Genomic DNA, 19367 nt, shown 5'->3' with positions numbered 1-19367 from the left:
AAAATGCACGCATTTCCCCTCTAAATGACACAAAAAAACGATTTTCTCTGTCACACACTCAGTCACAACACACGTGCATGGCTGCAAAAGTGCAGTGAGTGATGTCAGCAGCAGGCGCTCAGCTCGTGCACAGGCAGCAGCAGGCCAGCCAAGGAGCTGGAGAGAGATGCCTAGCGCACACATCATTATTTGAGTTAAGTTACTTGTTCAATAAGATAGCATATATACCTTGTTATTAGCTTGTACCTATAATTGTTGATCAGTTAGGTAGCATGTTAACTACCAATACACTGCTTAAAACTATAATTGTTCAGAATGTGTAGGTTTACTAGTTAATAAGAAAATACAAAAAATGTAAATGTTCAATAATGTGTAATTGTTCAATAATTCAATGTGTTGTGTTTAAAAATAAAAATATCTGATCATATAAAATGTTTTGTGTTTATATTACTTTTACAAATAAAAATGTGATAAACAAACAAATCTAAACTAACAAATGTTAAATCATATTTGTCACTGAGATGGCAGTCGATTTGACTAACATTAATGTGTATTCTACGTAATGACGCAGGTTTTCGTTATTACGTAATGGCGTCATCGAGCAATGACATCACAACGTCATTTAGCAACTTTTAGCAACAAATCGACCTGCCTCTAGCAACTTCCCCTGAAAATTAGTTGGCAACACTGAGCTCTGCAGCTATTTCAGTTCAGGCAAATCATAAGGCAGCCACACTTGAGGGGTCCTTTTAGCTGGAGGTGACTTTCAGTTGCAGCAAATAGCCGATAGAGTCGTGAAAATTACTCAAACCATCATGGCACAGGCAGTCCAGAAACTGGTGGCCAAAGTACCTACTTTGATCGGAGGTAAGTTAAATTATTGTATTTAGACATAAGCTACGTTTAACGCCGACTCTATTAAAACATGCATGTTATTGTATTCAAGTTTACAGTCAAGCTGGCATGGGTGGCTATGCTAACAGTTAGCTAGCTACGTTACAGCTAGCTACGTTACAGCTTAGCGCATCTTGCCGGCTGCAGCTAGCTACCTAACTACTTAGTGTACAAAACATTAAGAACACCTTCCTAATATTGAGTTGCAGCCCCACCTGTTGCCCTCAGACTCAATTCGTCGGGGCATGGACTCAACAAGGTGTCGAAAGCGTTCCAAAGGGATGTTGTCCCATGTTGACGCCAATGCTTCCCACAGCTGTGTCAAGTTGGCTGGATGTCCTTTGGGTGGTGGACCATTCGTGATCCACACGGGAAACTGTTGAGCTTGAAAAACCCAGTAGTGTTGCAATTCTTGACACAAACCGGTGCACCTGACACCATACCCCGTTAAAAGGCACTTAAATAGGATGGACACATGACATTTTTAACAACGCTTTTTTCTGATAACTAGTATATTGCATCCGTCGTGGAGCCCAGTTTCATAATATTACCAGATGTCCCAGCTGGTTATAATAATAATATATAAATAATAATATGCCATTTAGCAGACGCTTTTATCCAAAGCGACTTAGTAATGCGTGCATACATTTTTGTGTATGGGGTGGTCCCGGGGATCGAACCCACTACCTTGCCATTACAAGCGCCGTGCTCTACCAGCTGAGCTACAGAGGACCACAATTGTGAAGTAACAGGCCTTGTTTTAGGGCATTTTTCACCCTGCCAGCTCCTATTAGTTATATTGAGCACCGTGGCACCAACTCGCAGTGTTGCCAACTCCTCAGTAAGGAAAGTAGCTATTGGCTGTCCTAGAAGTCGCTAAATGACGTCATCGCCTAATTTGCATAATTGCCCATGTGCATGTAATTGTGATGGACGCTGTAGGAGAGAGGAATAATGTCATGGGAGAGACAAAAAGCTGCGCGAGGACTGTGAGTGCTTTGGGACAGGGGTTGGGCCCCCACCCACTGCTCATTGAGAAGAGTAAGAACGATACCTGCTTTCACGTCAGAGTCTCCAGTAACACTAGAAAAAGTCGCTAGATTTGTCGCTAGTCGCTTTTTTGAAAATGTGTTGCTAGAGGGGTCTGAATACTAGCTAAATTCTGCCAACTCGCCTTCGGAACGTTCTATTCCCAGCCCATTGTCTACGTCACAATGCCTGCTTCGCTATTGTTGGCAATGAGACCTGCCCACGTTGAACTCGGAGGCTTTCCTCAGGTAACTTATTATTAACAAGGTTACGGCTACTTGGTAAGCAAGTATGGAACGCCGTTTGGGTCTTTGAGTGTCAAAAAAGATCACACTGGATATATTAGACTAGAATTGCGTTGGGGGCATATTTATTTCACTGTAAAGCCGTACCTATGGATCAATGACATATGGTATCAGTCTACTCAGTGACACCCAGAGAACATTAGCGTCGTAGCTCTTATTGCGGCCACATTTATTGTACCAGTCACCCTACTATGTGTATTGAACCCTATTACAGAGGAAAAACAATACAATCTGGATGTTTTGGAGTTTGATAACTCTGAGAAGGACGTTGGGAAAAAAGCTCTTGACTGACACCACATTTCATTGATCCCCAATCCTTTGGTAAGGCTGTACAGTGCAATATGAATGTCAATACGCACAGTAGGTTGACTGGGGAGGTTATTTCACATGCGATAAGAGCTAAAACACTAATATTTGCGTAAACTCTTCACAGTTCTGTTCTGTGGGTGTCAACGAGTAGACTGATACCCCATTTCATTGCTCCACATTCCAACTTTGTTTAACATTATCTAGTGTAAATATTGCATGATTTCACCAATTTGTAACCTTCTGCGTCACTTTCAAAGAGGTACTTTTATTTTGATGGCAAACTGCAAATGCCACTATTGTGGCTAATCCTTATTGTGGCTATTTTCACAACACATAACCCGGTCCGGTCAAGCCTCACCAGCCAGGTGAAGTTTACTGGCAGCTTATAACGTTAGCTTTGGGCAACAGGGTTAAGTAGCTGACTAGCTAGTTTTTTCCATAAACTGAAGTTCAAGTGGCTACCTAGCTAATACTTACTCACATGGATTCCTAAGTCATTGCTAAGAATATTGAAAATGACTGCAATTTCTATTGGTCATTGTTTTCAGGCTAACTTGAGTTGCATTGGTGTTAGCTAGGTAATGTTACTAAGCTAGCTAGCTACCCCAGAAGTTGCTAATAACATCTGTATCAAAGATATTTGCAAAATGTTTTGATCCTGCTCGTTTGATCCTGATCTTATTTCAAATGCTAACACAGATGTTTTCGAACAAATAATGCATTATTACCAACGCGCTATTCTAAACATATCGTTGGTGGCCGGTGTGTGCTAGTTTGCAGATTTTTCTTTTTTTTGTACAGCTTTTACAGTGCTACTGATCGTAGTGGTGATGCTTGGCTTGCACATGCTATTTCAGCACACAGCATTCTATAGTAGAATTGTATTATTTGACGTATCTTTTTTGACACGCAAAGACCCAAACGGTGTTCCATAAGCAAGCTCACTGTTTGCCTGGGTACACGTTGTTGTGACCCACAGTGCTAACGATGGCTGGCGCATAGCCATCAAACGTTAAACATTTTCTGGTCGTGGTTAACCATTATTTTTTTCAGAAAAAGGTGTAAACCTGTATAAAATGCATGTCCCTGTTCCCTGTCCTCTTTTTCAAGACGTGGCCGATTTAAACAGCCAGAATACATTTTTAAATCCTGAGTGGCGCAGTGGTCTAAGGCACTGCATCGCAGTGCTAACTGTGCCACTAGATCCTGGTTCGAATCCAGGCTCTGTCGCAGCCGGCCGCGACCGGGAGATTCATGGGCGGCGCACAATTGGCCCAGCGTCGTCCAGGGTAGGGGAGGGAATGGCCGGCAGGGATGTAGCTCAGTTGATAGAGCATGGCGTTTGCAACGCCAGGGTTGTGCCAGTATAAAAAAAAAAATGTATTCACTAACTGTAAGTCGCTCTGGATAAGAGCGTCTGCTAAATGACTAAAATGTAAATGTAAATGTTAAATGAAGAAATAACCTTTTTATTTTGATGATTTGTTGTTTCTAAATGGCTGCTGGGTAATTTGATATGCGTCGAAATCTGTTTGTTCGTAGGCATCGAATTGAGCAAATGCTGCGCAGGTTCACTGATGGATAGGTCTAGCTCATTGATTTGTAGATCTGACGCAGTAGCTACCTCAGATTATGAGCCTAGCAAGTGTGTTATGTAGTACCCACAGAAGGCCACAGGGAGGAGCAAGAGATATAAACCCATACAGTTTTTGTTGCCTTAAAAACACTAAACCTATTTTAGCCTTAACCCTAATTCTAATACTAACTGTAACTCTGACTGGTAACACAATGCACTTACAGCTGTAATGGTAACCCTATCTATAACCCTAACCCTGCCTGGTAACACAATGCACCTATAGCTGTAATGGTCACCATTTTTCTAACCCTAATGGCAACCCTAACTATAACATTTACATTTACATTTTAGTCATTTAGCAGACGCTCTTATCCAGAGCGACTTACAGTTAGTGAATACATATTTTTTTATACTGGCCCCCCGTGGGAATCGAACCCACAACCCTGGCGTTGCAAACGCCATGCTCTATCAACTGAGCTACATCCCTGCCGGCCATTCCCTCCCCTACCCTGGACGACGCTGGGCCAATTGTGCGCCGCCCATGAGTCTCCCGGTCGCGGCCGGCTGCGACAGAGCCTGGATTCGAACCAGGATCTCTAGTGGCACAGTTAGCACTGCGATGCAGTGCCTTAGACCACTGCGCCACTCAGGAGACGCATATAAAGGTATAACCTATTTTAGCCCTAACCCCTAGCAATAGGTATAACCTTAACCTTAAACCCTAACCCTAATTCTTGGGTAGGGTAGCCTAGAATACTTTTAGAAACTATTTTTGTAATAATATTATGTTAGTAAATACCATCATAGTACTAAATAGCATTTTGATTTTTTTTTAAATCAAAACCTATGTAAGCATTTTGCAGTTTTTTTTAAATTAGTTATTTTATGATATTTATTATTGCAAGGCGGAACACTTGATAAACAAGCCACATTTTATTTTTCAAATGTGGTTTGAACTGGGTGTGACCTAGTAACCTATATGTGAAAGTCCAGCAATTGGCTGGGATAGGTGGGGCAGTGTTGTGACGTGACTGACTTTAATGTATGACTGTTATTTATCGAATCACCTAACTATGTTTAATTGTCACTCGATTAAATGAATCATGTAACAATTATCTCATTAGGAATTTGGGGCACCATGGAAGAAGTTGTTTAACGAGTTACCATCTCCCCAATTAAACTTTTAGAAGATATATATCGATAAGTCACTTATTAAATAATTACGTCTTATCAGTCTCATTCTGAACGTCACATAATCCTTGAACTTGCAAGAACCCTAACCTTATTGATGAATCAGCAATACACAAATTGGCTTAATTATTTATTTATTTACTAACTAAATAATAACACAAAACAAACACACAGGTTATTCATTACTAACGTAATACAATGAAAACAGGTCCCTAGTGGACTGGACTAACAATAGCATGAATGCTTGGGTAGAAGGAGGGTCAGAGCGGAAGGGAGAGAGAGATTCAAACTATCGTGGTTACTTTGGAAACTACGCTCACGGAAATACAAATGCTTAAAACCCCACTAAACGCTCATTCGGATTATAAATGCAACGTATTTACGTGTAGCTGTCCTCGATAGTTGAGTTGATGATGTAGGACTCTGGTTTGCCCACCAGAGATCCCAATGTCCTTGGTAGAGTTTCTGGTCTTAGTTGTGGTTAGAATGGATACTTCAGATGTACCAGCGGTTGTCTGAGAGGGATTGTCCTTCCCAACTCGTGTCTTTAGTGAAAGTTCTCTAGACGGTTATACATGCCAGCTGCAGACTGAAATGATAAGGTCTAGTGCATTGTCTTGTTCTTCACCTCGTGTAGAGGTTGAGCGTTTCAGAGTTTCTCCATTTCAAACGTGTGGATTAACGTCTCACGTTTTCTGGTCTTTCTGGTCTAACCATTTTGTAATGTGTAGCTTCACGCTTCCTGGTCTGGTAGAAATTCAACCATTTGCAACATCCGGCTTATACCGTAATCTGCTTGGTCTTCCTTTGGTAATGGAGTTTGTTTTTTAAACAATTTTGTAACATTTAGCTCACGCTTCACGTCTGATGTTAATTTGTTTTTCAAGGCTTTTTATGCACTCGGGGTAAAAGGGGCGTTCCATCATGTTTGTGCTCATCTGGGTGTGGCCACTGACCAAGAACAAATCAATATGGAAAACGATAATCTCATCTAGAATGCTAAAATCACATGTATCTTCACAAAAGTATTATTCAGTTTAGTCATTCATGTTGTACAACAATTAGATGCAAACCTCATAACTGGGAAGTGTACACCCCCAGAGATACACTTATGTTGTTCCACCTCCACTGTCTTTAATGACATCACAACATATTAACGAATTTGACATGATTGTTCTTTAAGTACCCACCGACCATTTCCCACATTATTTTAAGTAGGAATATTGTTTCATTATCCACTTTTGGATGTTGGAGTCTTTGCGGGAAGACTTCCTTTGTCTCACAGGGAAATTCCCTCTCCCAATACTCAATGGCACGGAAAAGAACGTTTCTGCAAGGAATTTACGACCGGTCATAAAACTGGCCCCCAGGAAAGGGGGTGTTCAAACCTTTGCCTAGCAGGCATCTTTGATCCTCAGCCCGTGAGGGCAAGTCATGACGGCAGGTTTGAGACTGATCTCAGGAATTAATAAGAAAAATACACTTTATTTCTCAGCTGGCTCACCAATGTCTTTATGTGAATTAATAACTTTGAATTGCTAAATATTTCTAATAGATGGCAGCATAAGACCGCGAAGCATCAGTTATAGGCTATAACAGCAATACGATTGACGTAAAATAGCATGCAACCAATTTTCTAAAATGGTCACTCTTTACTTTACAGTTAGCTATATATCTCATATTAGGCCTGTGTTGCTTTTGGGTGAGCAAAAAAAGAGTGACTATAGTAGGTATTGAACCCCGGCCAAGCAATCACTACTCAGATGCGCTAACCTCAACCCTAGTAGACATGATTATAAAAACACCCTCTTAACGTATCATATTGGGAGTAAACAGCCTCGGAATAGAAAAGACTAGTGCATCTTCCAGCCCGCCAATAAATTACATCATGCAACCCTTGCGGTTAGCAAATTTACCTCAACATGCCCCTCGCTTGCGCGAGAAGGCAGAGTGCTCGCTGCCACTGACGGCACAAGCTTTTGGCCGGCTTGTTGAGTTGGTACTTTTTCAAGAAGGCATAGCGGGTCGATGCTGGTTGATGAATTTGACAATGAATGTACTAGAGAAAAAAACGTTTTTGTCGACCAGAGGTGACTGAATTAATGTTCAGGGATATTGATCATCGTTAAAGTAATGAAGTATAATTTCTAAACACAAGCATCAAAACAGGTAATAAACATGAATCGTTAAATGCTTTTTCAGTCCTTCGTCTTGCGTTAGCAGTGTGGAAAGGGACAGAAAAAAGTGCGCGCAGGAGTTTTCCTGTTAAATACTTTTTTTTATCTCAATCTCTTCATTCAAAGACTCAATCATGGACACTCTTTTCTGACAGTTGTGGCTGCTTCTCGTGATGTATTGTTGTCTCTACCTTCTTGCCCTTTGTGCTGTTGTCTGTGCACAATAACGTTTGTACCATGTCTTGTTCTGCTACCATGTTGTGTTGCTATCATGTTGTTTTCATGTTGGTTTGCCACCATGCTGTGTTGTCGTGTGTTGCTGCCATGCTATGTTGTTGTTTTAGGTCTCTCTTTATGTTGTTGTCTCTCTTGTTGTGATGTGTGTTTGGTCATATAAACTCAGCAAAAAAAGAAAGGTCCTCTCACTGTCAACTGCGTTTACTTTCAGCAAACTTAACATGTGTAAATATCTTTATGAACATAACAAGATTCAACAACTGAGACATAAACTGAACAAGTTCCACAGACCTGTGACTAACAGAAATTGAGTAATGTGTCCCTGAACAAAGGGGGGTCAAAATCAAAAGTAACAGTCAGTATCTGGTGTGGCCACCAGCTGCATTAAGTACTGCAGGGCATCTCCTCCTCATGGACTGCACCAGATTTGCCAGTTCTTGCTGTGAGATGTTACCCCACTCTACCCCACTCTTCCACCAAGGCACCTGCAAGTTCCCAGACATTTCTGTGGAGAATGGCCCTAGCCCTCACCCTCCGATCCAACAGGTCCCAGACGTGCTCAATGGGATTGAGATCTGGGCTCTTCGCTGGCCATGGCAGAACACTGACATTTGTGTCTTGCAGGAAATCATGCACAGAACGAGCAGTATGGCTGGTGGCATTGTCATGCTGGAGGGTCATGTCAGGATGAGCCTGCAGGAAGGGTTCCACATGAGGGAGGAGGATGTCTTCCCTGTAACGCACAGCGTTGAGATTGCCTGCAATGACAACAAGCTCAGTCCGATGATGCTGTGACACACTGCCCCAGACCATGACGGACCCTCCACCTCCAAATTGATCCCGCTCCAGAGTACAGGCCTTGGTGTAACGCTCATTCCTTCAACGATAAACGCGAATCCGACCATCACCCCTGGTGAGACAAAACCATGACTCGTCAGTGAAGAGCACTTTTTGCCAGTCCTGTCTGGTCCAGCAACGGTGGGTTTGTGCCCATAGGCGACGTTGTTGCCGGTGATGTCTGGTGAGGACCTGCCTTACAACAGGCCTACAAGCCCTCAGTCCAGCCTCTCTCAGCCTATTGCGGACAGTCTGAGCACTGATGGAGGGATTGTGCGTTCCTGGTGTAACTCAGGCAGTTGTTGTTGCCATCCTGTACCTGTCCCGCAGGTCTGATGTTCGGATGTACCGATCCTGTGCAGGTGTTACACGTGGTCTGCCACAGCGAGGACGATCAGCTGTCCGTCCTGTCTCCCTGTAGCGCTGTCTTAGGCGTCTCACAGTACGGACATTGCAATTTATTGCCCTGGCAGCATGCCTAAGCCACGTTCACGCAGATGAGCAGGGACCCTGTGCATCTTTCTTTTGGTGTTTTTCAGAGTCAGTAGAAAGGCCTCTTTTAGTGTCCTAAGTTTTCATAACTGTGACCTTAATTGCCTACCGTCTGTAAGCTGTTAGTGTCTAAACGACCGTTCCACAGGAGCATGTTCATTAATTGTTTATGGTTTAAGGGACGTTTCTTTTTTTGCTGAGTTTATATATCAATTATATATAATATCTCTCTCCCTCTCTTCAACCCCCCAACCCCCCGGTCAAACGTTTTAGAACACCTACTCATTCATGGGTTTTTCTTTATTTTTACTATTTTCTACATTGTAGAGTAATAGTGCATACATCAAAACTATGAAATAACACATGGAATCATATAGTAACCAAAAAAGTGTTAAACAAATCAATATATATTTTATATTTGAGATTCTTCAAATAGCCACCCTTTGCCTTGATGACAGCTTTGCACACTCTTGGCATTCTCTCAACCAGCTTCACCTGGAATGCTTTTCCAACAGCCTTGAAGGAGTTCCCACCTGCTGAGCACTTGTTGGCTGCTTTTCCTTCACTCTGCGGTCCGACATCCCAAACCATCTCAATTTGGTTGAGGTCGGGGGATTGTGGAGGCCAGGTCATCTGATGCAGCACTCCATCACCCTCCTTCTTGGTAAAATAGCCCTTACACAGCCTGGAGGTGTGTTGGGTCATTGTCCTGTTGAAAAACAAATGGTAGTCCCACTAAGCCGAAACCAGATGGTATGACGTATTGCTGCAGAATGCTGTGGTAGCCATGCTGATTAAATGTGAATTCTAAATAATTCACAGACAGTGTCACCATCAAAGCACCCCCACACCATAACACCGCCTCCTCCATGCTTTACGGTGGGAAATACACATGCAGAGATCATCCGTTCACCTACACCACGTCTCACAAAGACAGAAATCTCCAATTTGGACCCCAGACCAAAGGACACATTTCCACTGGTCTAATGTCCATTGCTTGTGTTTCTTGGGCCAAGCAAGTCTCTTATTCTTATTGGTGTCCTTTTTAGTAGCAGTTTATTTGCAGCAATTTGACCGTGAAGGCCTGATTCACAGTCTCCTCTGAACAGTTGATGTTGAGATGTCTGTTACTTGAACTCTGTGATCCGTTTATTTGGGCTGCAATTTCTTGATGGTTTTTGCGACTGGACTTGAATAAACTTTCTGACCTTCATGTCTTAAAGTAATGATGGACTGTTGTTTCTCTTTGCTTATTTGGACTGTCGTTTCTCTTTGCTTATTTGGACTGTCGTTTCTCTTTGCTTATTTGAGCTGTTCTTTCCATAATATGGACATAGCCCTATTTGGTAAAATACCATCTTCTGTATACTCCCCCTACCTTGTCACAACACAACTGATTGGCTCAAATGCATTAAGAAGGAAATAAATTCCACAAATTAAGTTTTAAGAAGGCACACCTGTTAATTGAACTGCATTCCAGGTGACTACCTCATGAAGCTGGTTGAGAGAATGCCAAGAGTGTGCAAAGCTGTCATCAAGGCAAATGGTGGCTATTTGAAGAATCTCAAATATAAAATGTATTTTGCTTTGTTTAACACTTTTTTGGTTACTACATTATTCCATATGTTTTATTTCATAGTTTTGATGTCTTCACTATTATTCTACAGTGTAGAAAATAGTAAAAATAAAGAAAAACCCATGAATGATTAGGTGTTCTAAAACTTTTGACCTGTAGTGTGTATATAAATATATATATTTTAATCCCAGCCACTGTGTCCCGCAGGAGGCCTTTTGCCTTTTGGTAGGCCTTCATTGTAAATAAGAATTTGTTCTTAACTGACTTGCCTAGTTAAATAAAAACTAAAATAAATGTATAGCATAACAAACAATGAAACTGACAAACACCATACATTTAGTTAATTCTTAAAATAAAAATAAAAACTATTTAGATGGGTGACATTATCTGGCAAAGTAGCACACCCTTAACATATAAACACAGACACTGGTAGCTCTCAAAAGAGCCTTTGCTTTGCTGAGCAGTTCATTTTCAGGAGTGTGCTGCCTGCCATCAGAGGAGTAGATCTGTGAATAATTAAAAGTTAATAAGTTATTGCCACGCTTTCACAGAGGCCTAGTTTACATTTACATTTTAGTCATTTAGCAGATGCTCTTATCCAGAGCGACTAGGATTAAGTGCCTTGCTCAAGGGTACATCGACAGAGTTTTCATCTAGTCCGTTCGGGGATTCGAACCAGCCACCTTTCAGTTACTGCCCAACGCTCTTAACCGGTAGATTACAAACCACAAAGTGTTAAACACAAAGGCAAATGGTAGTAGATAAATGGCGAGCTGGTTAAATAAAAGACTGTTCTTAGAACTTTCAGACTGCCATTGTTTTGGGGAAATATGGACATGTCTGTCTATTTTGCCAAATATCTCAATGTATGGTATTTTAATGGTTTGAAGTTCTACACCATTTAAAATCAGGATAACCTATTATTTCCAATGATGTAAGTTTGGGCCGCGTACATTGCTGTTACCAATTGCTGGTAGTTAAAACATCAACAACTACAAAAAGTACTAATGGAACTGTGAGATTGTCCCATTGTTTCCTATAGGGGAAATATAGGTATGTCTGTTTTATTTCACAAAATATCTCGCAATGTGTATATTTACATTTTTTGCAAGTCGGGCACCATTGTAATCATGAGAATCTCCTCTTTCTAATTATGTAAGACTGGGCAGCGTACTCTGTTGTCATCAAATGCTAGCCCCAAAATACTTTTTGCCTTTGTAACGCTGAGCTCCCCCCATTGTTTTCCTATGGAGAGGCATGCTGGTATATTTTGCCAAATATCTCACAATGTGTATATTTAGATTTTTTTTCTCCAAGTAGGACACCATTTTAATCATGAGAATCTCTTTCTAATTATGTAAGGCTGGGCAGTGTACTCCGTTGCCATCGATCGCTAGACCAGAAATAGTCAGAAGTTGCCATTTATTTCCTACTTCCTTGTTATGCAGACATATGCACACTTGGCACCATCGATGTGCGGGTGTTTACTTTCTACACAAGTTGTTATTTTTCAGTTTTGTCCTAAAAACAGATTGTAGTGGTGAAATGAAAAGGTATACATTTTTTTGGTGCCATTTAGGGGAAATTGAATTCTAAGGATCATTCCAGTCAAAAGAGGCTCAGCGACGGTTTGTTTCAATTAATTTGCTATGGTCTCGCGCTAGTGTTCTTTGACCGTTTTTCAGCCTTGGGTGAATTTTGACTCGTTCTATTGTCCAGCCTAACTTATATATTTTGTCTTGCCCATTCACCCTCTGAATGGCACACATACCAAGCCATGTCTCAAGGCTTCAAAATCCTTATTTCACCGGTCTCCTCCCCTTCATCTACACAGATTAACAAGTGACATCAATAAGGAATCGTAGCTTTCACCTGGTCAGTCTGTCATGGAAAGAGCAGTGTTCTTAATGTTTTGTACACTCAGTGTAGCCAAGTCACCATCAATCTCGAATAATAAATTGTCTACAAATGAGTGTTGGCTAGCTAGTTAGCTAGATGTGGTAACACATTTTAGTAGATAGTACTAATTTGTTAGCTAGCTAGGTAACTTGGCTACCTAACTAGCTAAATGTCAATCTTAGGCAGTTGTTCTGACAAGCTCTCTGAGTCACCTATCTGTCTCACCTGTAAATTTATATCTAACATTAGCTAATGTTTCTTGTCTCGCTTGACCCAGCAGCGTGCAGCAGAGGACACATTTCATGACATGGCGTGTACATTTTGTTTTTTCAGCCGCTGCCACCTACTCCAAGCCCCGGCTAGCGACCTTCTGGCACTACGCTAAAGTCGAGCTTGTGCCCCCTTCCCCTGCCGAGATTCCCCAGGCCATTGCAGGAATCAAGAACATCCTCACCGGTGTCAACAGTGGACGCCTTGGACAGACCACAGTGAAGGTGAGAACTGAGAAGATTTGCTTGAGGTTAAATCAATGCATTTCTGTGTAAGTAGCTAGCTAGTACTTTCTTTTGGCCGTTGGCTCTCTGAATGTGGGTGTTGTGACCAATGTTCCCTCAAACAATTAGTCACTGAGCAAATTTCAAAACGTTGTGAAAGTTCTGTGCAACTTCCAGCGCACATTTACTGTGAACACTGAGGCTGGACTGTGGCTATTTGATCATAATGTAGGCCTACCATCAAAAACAATGTAGAAAATGCATCCCATAACATTTTAACATGGAAATAGCTGTTCTATAATTCAGCCTACAGTAGCATCCAATGTGTGGTGTTCAATGTAGACCTACATTCCATGAGACTTTTGGGAAAAAAAGAACATGCAGGGCTTGACATCAACCTGTTTATCCACTTTTCCTTCAGACAAGGAGGTGACTGAAAATGTTGTTTGATGCAAGAAACCACTTTACAAAATAAAATGTATTATTATTATTCCCATACCATTATTACAGAGAATCAGACAAATTATGCTGCCCTCTGCCTATTGGCTACTTAACTTATGCAAGCCTGTCTCAAAATACAACACTGCCCCTTTTTAAGACAAAAATATGCTTTCAAAGATGTCTAGAAATGTATACGTTGTGTGCTCTTGTAAGAAGCAATCACTCCCCTGTTGCTGACTACAAATGATCTATAACTGGGATAATAACTCACTAACTAGCAAAGGATATGAACAAAATGTGCACACGTGGCTACATGCAGCTCTCGCTTTGATCTCGAAACAAGCGCATCTACTCATGACTGCTGATGCTGTAAACAGTCCAGTTCAACGTAAGTGGCACAGATCCATATATGGCAATGGTCTATTTGGATATAGGCCTACTGCAGCTCTGATTGTTTATGCGGCACCTGTCTGTGTAGAGTTTGGGCTGAGTAGTGTGTGTCAATGCAATAGAATCCTACTCCGATGCGTTCTGCCTACAACAAAATCTGTTGCATGTTTTGGTATGTTGCTTTGAAAGTGGCTAATATTGCGTGTCAAAATTGCCACAGTAAAGGGACACTTTGATAGTGTTAACAGGGAAAACTCTAGAACAACTCTAGAACCTTTTCTGAAATAGGAAGAAAGTGCATTTTATGGCTTATAAAAGTGTTAAACAAAGTGTTGACAGTGCTGAGTAAGAACTTAAACATGAACTCGCTCATGAAAACGGCAAATCTTTGCTGTATTCGTTGAGTCTCTCTCTAGTCATGGTTTAGAAATCTCAGTATCAACTTCGCTGTAACTTCCTTTTATGCCTGCTACGTTACTGCAGACACGGTCATCTGAGCCATCCGATTGGCAAGTGGTAGGCCTATATGGCACTTGATTTGCTCTCTGGTCCCGCGTGGAAGGCAGAGTTTGTGCCTTCAGACACATGAAATGGTTCAAAATGGCAAATGTTCGCCTACCCAGTGCGCAGGGCAGCTGAATCGGGGGCGCCTAAAGCCAACAGCCCTAGACAAATCAAATAGAAAAATAAGAAGGTAAGACTTTATCGTTGGTTTTTTACATAAATATTTGGTCGATCGACTGGTTTGTGACCACTGCTCTAGAAAATCTGCTTCTCTCGGTGGGCTGATATTTCTGAGCGGCAGTCCCGGGACCTGCGAGGCAGTCTTGGGTCACGACCAATGTTCCCTATCTCAAATCTTACAAGTAGTCCCTTCATAATCAAAGTAAGTTATTCTTTGAAAGAAGCCACAATCCACTAGAGGAGACATTAGGCCTACACCCTAACCATTTGGGAAATATGTAATTGTCTGTTTCTTGTCCTTGAATATCCTCATGTTGATTTTAGATGTTACTCACTGGTATTTGTTTGGGATTAATCTCAATGTCAATATGCTTTTGTTACAGGATGCGTTCAGAAATGGAATGGTCTGCACTGAAGTGCTGATGTGGTTCTACATTGGAGAGTGCATCGGGAAAGGAGGCATCGTAGGATACGCCGTTTAAATTTTGGACTGTCCTGTCGCTTTTTGCTCTGAGTGTTGCACGCTCTTAACTTCCAACTCAACTGTGGAGATCCAATTAATAAAATTTCAATTGTTTAAAGAACTATTGCACTGTAACTTGAACATTTACAACTCATTATCAGGTCTTTTCCTAGACACTTCAGGACTTCTATCGAATATATTGAAGTTGCCAACATTATTCTGAGACTTTTTAGTGGAAAGTGTTTATAAAAGTAGACATTTTTATATACACACACACAACAAAATCAGTGGAGCTGATTCTGCTGAGGGGAGGACGGCTCATAATAATGTCCGGAACAGAGTTAATAGAATGGCATCAAACACATGGAAACCATGTGTTTGTATTTAATACCATTCCACTTAACCCGCTCCAGCCATTACCACGAGCCGTCCTCCCCAATTAAGGTGCCACCAACCTCCTGTGAACAAAATATCCAAGTGCAGTTGAAGGTTGACAAATAACTTAAATTTTTATGAAATTCACTGAGGGGAGGATGGTCCTCCCCTTCCTCCTCTGAGGAGCCTCCACTGTCTGACATGCACAGAAATGTCTGAGGTGGGCTGTGGTGAAGTGACAAAGGGGTTGCAGATCCTTTGACTACAGAGTACGTTTAGTGGAGTCTAAATCCAAACATCGGCGATGATGGATGAAGACGCTAAGGCACAATATTAACTAATGATAGACACCACCTCTTGCTCCCGGTCCTCTGACAGTATGTAGACCAAGTACCTGTGGACCCCCTGGCGCACATCCTCAGGATCCTCCTCTAGGTTAAGTGCATCAGCGGTAACCTGTTCAAATGTGAGGCTACACACACATATGCCAAAACATGTCTAAGAGATCCAAATGACAATTGTGGCCTCTGGTATGAATCGAACAGCAGTGGCGTATGGCCGGTCTTTAAAGAAGTGACGCATGATATGGCATGTACTCACAAAAGGTTCCTTTTAGCAGCAGGAGCGTTGGAAACTTTCTAATGTCATTCAAATGAAAAAAAAAGCTAATGTATTAGCAAATTATACATGATGTAACACACAAGGATGAGCTTGTTGATTTTTAGGCCTACCTAGGTTGGGTCCAGTGGAAGCTGGTGGGAGGGGCTATAGGAGGATGGGCTCATTGTAATGGAATTTATGGAACGGAGTCAAACGTGGTTTCCATGTGTTTTTGATACTGTTCCAATTTTCCCATTCCAGCCATTAAATTGAGCCTGTCCTCCTATAGCTCCTCCCACCAGCCTCCACTGGTTGGGTCTTATGTTATCTGCTCCACTGCCAGGTTTGTGGTGGGCCGTCAGCAGACAGTGGCAGTCATGCAGCCCCTGTGAAGAGATTAACTTGTAGTGCCATGTCTCTAGTTCCGTCAGGTGGTGTGGTTGAACACTATCACTACACTGTTGGAGTCTTTCATAGACGCTGGCCAGCATGACTCAAACCTGCATCAGAAGAGACAAGTTGGTAAAGTAGTAGCTTTGATTAGATGGACATCCTGTAACTGCAATGCAGTATTCAGTTTTGCTGTGAATTCTGATGGACAGATTTGTTAATGACACTGAAGTGAAAGAGTGAACCTGTTAATTGACTAATTCCCAAAAGCTGTGAGTGAGTTTCTGTGTTAGGTGTACACTGTACAGTTCACAGGAGGTTGGTGGCACCTTAATTGGGGAGGACGGGCTCGTGGTAATGGCTGGAGCGGGATGAGTGGAATGGTATCAAACGCATGGTTTCCAATCAATCATTTTGCTGAATGATTGATTGACAGAGAATCTGATTCTGGGACTGGGAAGTATGAATGAGTCCTCAACTTACCTGACACCTTGAATAGGACTGAACTCTCCTCCAGGGCCAGTCCTTGCTGTTCTGCTGAGACCTGCAAAACAAAGTTGAAATACATATTTTCTGGATGTTGAAATCATGTTCATGTTTGGTTCAGAATGGAAGTTGAAAATAAGTAATTTATAGACGTCTATGTTTGGCCAAATCAAGGCTGGTCCAGACTGGACAAAATCTGAACCAAACATAGACTTCTATGATTGGTTCAGATTTGGTCTGGACCGGACCAAAAACCAATGTCTATGGGTGGATGTGGAAATCAAGGCCGGTCCGGACTGCACAAAAAAAAGACGTCCGAAAGGCGTCTGCATCGGTCCGTGCTTACTGAGGTGTAGCTACAGTGTTGCTTGTAATTGCATTTTATGAATGCCCATCTGTGGTAAGCCTACCGTTTGTAAAACACACAAAAAATGTCCAGAAGATGTTGGCTCATGCTTACTGAGGTGTAGCCTACCATGTTGTCCCGCAATGGAATTTTATGAATGCCCACCGTTTTGTAAAACAATTTAAGCTCCGAGTATCAGCTACCCAACTTTATCAGGAGTTATCGTGAGCCTATTTACAATGTGTTTACACAGTGAGAAATGCAGAAGTATTACATTTTTCGCTATGATCCGCTTGTCAAAAATGTACAGATACAAACCTGACACCACTGATCATGACAATGGGGTGAAAATCCTGGACAACAGTTGTGATTGTCCATTCCATATTGTCCATTTTACTTTGTCCTGTTTTTAGGATATGTTGTTTGTTAACATGACAGCACATTTCTTATTTGATTGAGAGCCATTTGTTAGGCTATTTGATCGGAGGAACCGGCATCATGTAGAAAGTGTCACCTCATTACATTGTCATACATTTGATCTCCAGCCTGTAGGCTACAGAAAAGGCCACATACTCTTTCTACCATATCCTATATCTGCTACATTATTTATGTTAATTTTTTTGACAGAACGTTGGTGGAGCGCCGCAGCGACGTTTGTCTCAAACAGCACCCTGGAGAGTCTCACTGGGAATGGACAAGCAAAATAGTTTGCGCACCTGCCTTTGACAAAGTGGGCACGGCTTATCACAGGGCGGCATCAGCACTTACCTAAAAAGCCCATATGCCACCGGTTGAGAGAAATTGTCATTGTTTTTGGGCAGACTTATGTGAGGTTTTAGGTGTTGTTGTTGGAGGTCCGTCTTGGTCAGTTTAGCTCAGAAAATGCCGCCTATCCTACCTAATGAGCGGGCCGGCCATGCTCCCCTCCAACTGTCTCTACTGTGTCAAAGAGGAAGTTGTCTAGAACAGTTTTTGCAGACTGAAACACAATTGAAGATCCTAGACAGCAGGGCTTGACATGAACTTTTTTAGCCACTTGTCCTTCGAACATGTAGGACAGATATTTCACTTGTTCAAAAGCTGAAGTCACTTGTCCCAGCTAGCTAGTTGCTAGGCGTTGCTGGCTGACCAAATCTGCTAGCTAGCGTTCGCTAACGTTAGATGGCAAACTTGCAAGCTAGCTAGCTAGTTGGCGGTACCAAGCTGCCAAATGTTAGCAACTCAACAATGAGAAAAGGTAGCTAGCTAGCCTCTCCAACAATATGCAGAACTTTCTTCTAATTCCAATATTCTCTAGTAGTACAATATATATAGCTAGCTGATACACATAGCTGACGTAAAACATCCCTTGTTAGCTAGTTGTCTATGGTTTCCAAGGCAGGTGGTCCAAAGACTGGGTGGGAGGGTCAATTCAACCATTTGACTGACATTCCTTGTAGAAAAATGGCTGTAGTTTATAACACCTACCAGCAGAAGGCACTGGACACAAACATTTTGTCTTGAAGCAGAATTACAGACAGATCATTGTGGTCTTAATGGATGAAACATGGACAAAACATTTTAAAGTATAGATTCATTTAGCAAAAAGATGTGCAAGACTACTGTAGTGACAATTCTTTCAAACACGTTTTTATTATAGTACAGTTGTGTTTTGTCATGCAGGACTGTTCAGAGCACAAGGCCCAAATCATTATTGTGATTATTTAGGCTGTCAATGTCTCACACTAAACACTATTGAGGCCATTGTAAAATCCTTGGGGGCTTGCCTTCACTGATATTCAGTGTCAAACAGTCACTTGAATGAGACAAACAATAATATCCTAGTTGACTTAAACAGGCCATGTTAGCCTTACTGCTTAAGTCCTGAAACAGCTTATATAACTAACATCAAACAGATTTTCCTCATAAAAAATAATGCAGAATTCCTACATATCTTTTCTCAGGCATGGAGTTTTTCATGATGACCTGGTCAGGTAAGACTCTGGGTCCTATTCGTAGGCTATGATATTGTCCAATGCTAACAAATTTTTTTTCTCACTGGCACGACCGGGCCAGTTGGACAAATTTACTGGCCCGAACAGAATTTCTACTGGCCTGGACATGGTGTAGTTTTTAAATGCATTGGGGTCATGCATGGCCTAAAAGGTTGGCATGCTTTCTCTCTATATGCAGCTAT

The 19367-nt window shown here is 41.8% G+C and overlaps 1 protein-coding gene across 1 annotated transcript; it reads left to right on the top strand.

Annotated features, from left to right (window-relative positions):
• The first annotated feature begins 734 nt into the window (after positions 1–734).
• On the top strand, positions 735–15115 carry LOC121574126 (ATP synthase subunit g, mitochondrial). Its single transcript, XM_041886733.2, has 3 exons — positions 735–867; positions 12856–13016; positions 14915–15115. The coding sequence occupies exons 1-3, from the start codon at positions 816–818 to the stop codon at positions 15011–15013; spliced, it is 312 nt and encodes a 103-aa protein (XP_041742667.1). The 5' UTR covers positions 735–815; the 3' UTR covers positions 15014–15115.
• The last annotated feature ends 4252 nt before the right edge of the window (positions 15116–19367 follow it).

Source organism: Coregonus clupeaformis, chromosome 9, assembly GCF_020615455.1.
Source record: "Coregonus clupeaformis isolate EN_2021a chromosome 9, ASM2061545v1, whole genome shotgun sequence".
Taxonomy (NCBI): Eukaryota; Metazoa; Chordata; class Actinopteri; order Salmoniformes; family Salmonidae; genus Coregonus; species Coregonus clupeaformis.
Note: the sequence above shows the minus strand (reverse complement) of the source record. Positions and strands in the feature narration are given on the sequence as shown.

Coding starts and splice junctions, on each gene's coding strand:
- LOC121574126 (XM_041886733.2), top strand. CDS start 816: ATGGCACAGGCAGTCCAGAAACTGGTGGCCAAAGTACCTACTTTGATC. Junction 868..12,855: donor AGTACCTACTTTGATCGGAG/GTAAGTTAAATT, acceptor TTGTTTTTTCAG/CCGCTGCCACCTACTCCAAG. Junction 13,017..14,914: donor TTGGACAGACCACAGTGAAG/GTGAGAACTGAG, acceptor CTTTTGTTACAG/GATGCGTTCAGAAATGGAAT.